The 5925-nt window shown below is 43.7% G+C and overlaps 1 protein-coding gene across 1 annotated transcript in view; it reads right to left on the bottom strand.

Annotated features, from left to right (window-relative positions):
• Positions 1-4581: 4581 nt before the first annotated feature.
• ccdc71 (coiled-coil domain containing 71) overlaps positions 4582-5925 on the bottom strand; it is a 10552-nt gene continuing 9208 nt past the window's right edge. Inside the window, exon 3 of the mRNA XM_020611174.1 lies at positions 4582-5918. Coding sequence (XP_020466830.1) covers positions 5190-5918 — 729 coding nt within the window. The 3' untranslated portion in view covers positions 4582-5189. The remainder of the gene's footprint in view (positions 5919-5925) is intronic.

Below are 5925 nucleotides of genomic sequence, written 5' to 3'. Positions count from 1 at the left end.
TGTCGAACCGTGACGTCACCTGATATGCCAGCTTGGCAGCTGAGCAGAGCAGTAGACAAAACATGAAGAAAATAATGTGTGTGGCTGTAGCTTTATTTGGCTTTATCCTTACTAAGTATCTTAACTTCCTACTTTATGCATTTTAGCTGTTGCTCTTGTTCTTGTTCTGCATTTTCCTCAATTTCTTCATTCTCTTCTTTCAAAAGTCTGCTGTTTCCTCCTCCATCAGTCCAGGTGTGATGGGGGAATACAAGTTTACTCCTCCATATATTCTTCTTCCTGCACCAGGATAGTTTTTCTCACTGGTGTGCTTTCCTTCGAGTCAAGTAACACTTTTTCATCTTTTTCTGGCTTGTCTGTTGTCTTTCTGGACTCTGCCTCCTTAAACAATGGGTATTTGCAGTATTTCTTGCAAATACTCTTGTTCCTATGGGACTTCTAGTTGTAAAGAGACAATCTGTTTAATGCCCTCTTGCAGCTCCTCCTGTAAGGTCATTTCTGATACTGGACCGTCAAAAGGCGGCACTGCTTCAGTGACCTGTGCCCCCTCATTACTTATTTCCTGGGCCTCTTCAAAACTCTTCGGGACCCATTTTTACAGCTCTGCTGACACAATAAAACATTAAAAGACCGTTATATGAACCGATAGCTACTTTTACAATAAACAGAAAGAAGCATTATAAAGTTTCCATGGGCTTTTTATTTTTGTGCTATTTATTTACGCTGAATTCACTGTTAACAGTCCCCGTTTGCTATGTAATTTTAGGTTTATAGATAATCATCACTTGATTACTTTGATACTGAAGAAAACGTAAAAATCAGATGATTGTAAATTCTAAGGGGTTTCCCATCCATCCATTTTCTAAACTGCTTAGTCCCAAATGGGGTCACGGAGCCAATCCCGGCCAGCTGCAGGTGAGAGGCAGGGCACACCCTGGACAGGTCGCCAGTTCATCACAGATGAACAACCACGGGCAATTTAAAGACATTAATAAACCTATGCTGCATGTCTTTGGGAGGAAGCCAGAGCACCCGGAGAGAACCCACACAAGCACAGGGAGAACATGCAAACTCTGCACAGAAAGGCTCCGGGCTTGAACCCGGAGCCTTCTCGCTGTAAGGCAACAGCGCTAACCACCACACCACCGTGCTGCCCAGGCCTCCTATCCATACTGAAGAACATACCGATACTGAAAAAAAACGTAAAAATCGAATGATTGTAACTTCTAAAGTTATAAGGGGTTTCCCTTTCCTGTAATTTCAAGATGGCACCGACAACATTGGCAGCCTTGGTTACTCGCGCTCTCGTGTTTGTTGTTTTTATTTGTTTTCTCGATCTCTTGCAACCCATCCCGGATTACTTATACCAGAGAAAAACTGTTAAATATCGGACAACTCACACCGAACCACCTTTCTCCAATTTTTGTGAACGAAGAATACTGTATGGACATTCTGATCAGAGGCGCAGCTGCCATCTATGGCACCTGGGAAAAACACAGACGGGGTAAGCGAACAGGCACCTTAGTCAGGCTTTGCCAGAGAGGAACACGGAACTCCACTTCCGCCTATCCATCTAGCAAATCTCCGCTCCAAGATGGATGAAATCCTCATCAACAGGACTGACCCTGACTTTGCATGCTCTGCTGCCTTATGCTTCACGGAGACTTGGCTCAGCGACTCCATAGCGGACAGGGATACCAGGCTTCCAGGTGTACAGAGCGGATCACAAAATGAAGATGTCCAGGAAAACAACAGGAGGTGGAATCTGTCACAGTGCTACAGAGGACATGTAACACACACTTAAACATTCTTTTTATCAACTGCAAACCCTTCTATTCTCCCCGAGAATTTTTGAGCTTCATCCTGGTTGGTGTCTATTTAAAACCAAATGCCCACACTAGCGCACTACAGCTCCTGGCCAAACTGATAACTAGTGTAGAACTGGAACATCCTGACTCCCCATTCATTGTTCTAGGGGACTTTAACAGAGCAAATCTCACCCAAGAACTCCCCAAATACAGGCAGCACATCACCTGTCCCACCAGGGACAAAATCACAAAAGACGCTTTTCGCTCTGTCCCCCGCGCAGCCCTCGGACTCTCAGATCACTATATGGTCCATCTTATTCCAGCCTACAGGCAAAAACTTAAAGCCTGTGGTCAAAACAGTGAAGAGCTGGACTGAGAAGACTAAGTCAAAACTACAGGGCTGCTTAAAATACACAGATTGGAGTGTATTTGAGGCTACAGCTACAGACCTGGACAAAATCAGACACTGTCACATCTTATATCAGCTTGTGTGAGGATGTGTTTGTGCCCAAAAAGTCCTCTGCACATACAACAAGCTCTGGTTCAGAGTAAGACTCAAGCAGCTTCGCTGTGCCAAAGAGGAGGCCTACAGAAGTGGGCACAGGACTCTGTACAGCCAGGCCAGGAACACACTGACAAGGGAGATTAAAGTAGCAAAGAAGATCTACTCTCAAAAGCTGAGGGAATAGGTGTTGGCCAATGACCAGTTGTCTGTGTGGAGCAACCTCAAAAGCATCACTACAAGAAACCATCCCCCCCTACTGAGGGGAGCCATCAACTGGTAGATGACCTGACTACATTCTACTGCAGGTTTGACAATCAATGCTCCCCCCTCACCTCTGACACAGCAGCTGCTCCCCCAACAGTCACCACCTTTCCCTCCAGCCCCCCCACCTATAACGATCAGTGAAAAGGATGTGCGTGGCCTCTTTAAAAAACAAAGGATCACAAAGGCACCAGGCCCAGATGGCGTGACCCCCTCCTCCCATCTTCACACTTATCTTCAACAGGTCACTGGAGCTGTGTGAAGTCCCCTCCTGCTTCAGACGTTCCACCATCATCCCAGTCCCCAAGAAAACCTCCATCAGTGGACTGAACGACTACACAGACCTGTCGCCCTGACATCTGTAGTTATGAAGTGCTTTGAAAGACTGGTGTTGGCCCACCTGAAGGACACCGTAGACCCCCTGATTATACAGATCCGTACAGGTGTCTAATTTTAAGTACTCCATTTTTATCTTGTTTCGTAATGAACATTCCTTTGTTTGCATTGTTTATACGGTTTATTTTGCATTGTTTATTTTGTTATACTACACAGCCTTATGTTGGTATAGAAGATGCCAAGGATACATAGATTTAAGTGAAAACAGATGAGTCACTGTGGCGACCCCTAATGGGAACAGCCGAAAGACAACCTTATGTTGGTATATTGTTTACTTTCCCCTTGCACAATCCTACTTAATGACTTTCTCGGTCTTTCTCAATCTTTCTCAATATAAAGACAAACATCTTGTGGATAAATATTCTCAGTTGGAAGTTAATTACATAGCCTACACTTCACCAAAAGAAATGCAGTCTAAAATGTTAGGTTTGGGCTATATCATATTGATCAATTTTTATTATGCGTTTATTTAATGTGAATGGTTCTCAAGATGCTCCATGACAGCCCAGTGACATGACTTTTGGCTGGATGGGTAAGGGGTGTACTGGTAGCAATATAATTGTTAGTACTGTACCTGCTCAACAGTGTAAACATGTTCTATAAAATGTTGTAATTGAGAGGAGAAAAAAACTCCATATTCTTTTCAGATCAGTTTTATTGAACAAAGTTTTCAAAGATAATGTAGGAAATACAGTATTGTACAAGTGCTGCACAACCAAGACTAACAGAAAGAAGATCTAGAAAATGGAACTGTTAGTGGGCATGACTGTGTAGAAAAAAATTCTGAGGAGTGTAAAGAAACCAATAAAATCTTCCAGAACAATGTCTGCTAGAAGGCATGGAAATCTGTAAAGCAGACCACCAAACACTGATGTGGTCTCAGTTTAGACAGGGGAACAGAAAATTTTGAGAAAAGTGGGTGGACTTGAAACAAAAAGCACAGAGTTCCATACCAAATCTGAATAGCTCCTTCTTCCATGTCGCCTGCAACAGACTCCCACAACATTTAAACATGAAATGGGTGTTTGGAAATCCAGTTTTATCCTTTTTATGGTCTCAGAAATGCAAAATGGCACTCATTTACTGACCCGATAGTGGTTAAGTTGCTTTATGTAGATAACCGCTATCGGGTTGCTTTATGTAGATCTCAAATAATCTAGACATTAAATGTTTTCATTGGTATTTAATGGACTTGAGCTCTGATAAAGATTTGTAAAAACCTAATAATAATAATAATGATTACAATTTTTTTTTCTTTTTCATCAAAGTATGATTTCCTATGCCAAAAATAAAGGTTGGAGCTCAATAATGCATTTATCTTGTGGAATGTGGTTTTGTTACAACATCTCTAACAGATCTTTTAGGGAAATCTCCCAGATGATAACATGAAAATGGACTGCCTAAGTTATTCCTTGCAGTAAAACATTTTTGATAAGCACAGATGGTGGTTTGGCATGCTCATCCCACCCTGAAGGGGTAGCAGTGCAATCAGAAAACAACTCAAAGAAAGTCACTGCTCTTAAATGCTCCAATCTGAACTGGAATGACATTCTTGTGCCAGCCAGTCCTTCCTTTTGTTTTATTTGTTTTGCTGGCACCAACCACCACATCTGCTCATCTGAAGACTTTACATACCTATGCTGCCCATCCACCTGTTCATCTGGGAGGCCAACGGAATTGTATTGTCCCACCAATAGCTTAATTTCTCCTTATTCCCAGTTGAAAAGTGTGTGTAGCAGAGTAATGGCACTACTGAAGAGCTGCAAGTAAAATACTTGAATGCCACTATGCTTCAAATTGCTTAGAAATACTACAGAGAGCCATACCCAGCACCTTATTGATGGGCAGAAAGTTCACCTTTAATCTAACATTCATAGTGGATGCTCCATAAATTCGTCAGGAATGTCAGCATGCAGCCAATCAACTGAAAGCAGAGTGGTGGTACTGTGTGATGTAAACTTAATGTTGACAGTCAAAGTATATCAGCATTCGGTCAATAATCATTTCCCAGCCTGCTAGGAAAAGCATCACTTAATGAGTGCTCCTATCAAAAACCAGAACTTCCACTTTAACTTATATACTTCCAACACTCAGCAGAGATTCACAAAAATCTATAAGTCTGCTGTGAACTCCAGGGCTCAGCCACAAGTACAGGTGAATGGATGCAAAACACTAACATCTGCTCAAAACATGACGTGTGTGGGCTCAGGGGATGATTGTTACTTATTCTGGTATCTGAAGTCTTTCAACACACGACTGAGAGGTTGGATCTGAATCACTGGAGACAGGTTGACCTGTAAAATCTTCTGTGCTTTCCTGCGGGCTTCAGCGACTGAGCGAGAGTCATCCACCTTTATCACTTTCCATCTAAAACTGTTCTTGTCCCTCCAGCTGTTTCTCTGCTGGGATGGGTTGTTCATTTCCTTGGATACCCAACCATCTGGGTGGAAGCCATTGCTCCTCCAGCCGTCACTAGTCAGCTCTGTGTGAGTCTGTGGGAACAGCCGCCCGTTAGCGTAGAAGGCCGGAGCAGAATCTCCAATGAGGGCACCGTCCAATCGGATGGGGCAAGACAGGCTCTTCTGGCTGAACAAGGCCACAGCTTTGGTGGGCGTCCCACCACCATTCTGAGAAGGCTGCAAAGGTATACCTGAAAGCATTGGACGGCATTGTTGCTGTGAAAAGGCAACAGAGGGCGCCTCCAAGGACGAGTCCCAGGTAGTATGGATCTGGAGTCTGGCCGTGTGGAAGCCCGACAGGCCTTCAATATTGGTCAGTCTGAGGCATGGTTGCTGCACCTGTGATCTCTCTACAGTCTGATTGGGTATCCTGCTGCAGACAACGGTATGATTGTCCATTGGCAGCTCTGGAGGACGGACACCTTGAATCCTAGGGTTGCTCTTCTCAGACGTGTTCCAGGATGGGTGCACCTCTCTCTTCTTGACCAGTGCCCTC

Source organism: Monopterus albus, unplaced genomic scaffold (genome assembly GCF_001952655.1).
Source record: "Monopterus albus unplaced genomic scaffold, M_albus_1.0 scaffold110.1, whole genome shotgun sequence".
In the NCBI taxonomy this organism is placed as follows: Eukaryota; Metazoa; Chordata; class Actinopteri; order Synbranchiformes; family Synbranchidae; genus Monopterus; species Monopterus albus.
This window is presented reverse-complemented; position numbering and strand designations above follow the sequence as displayed.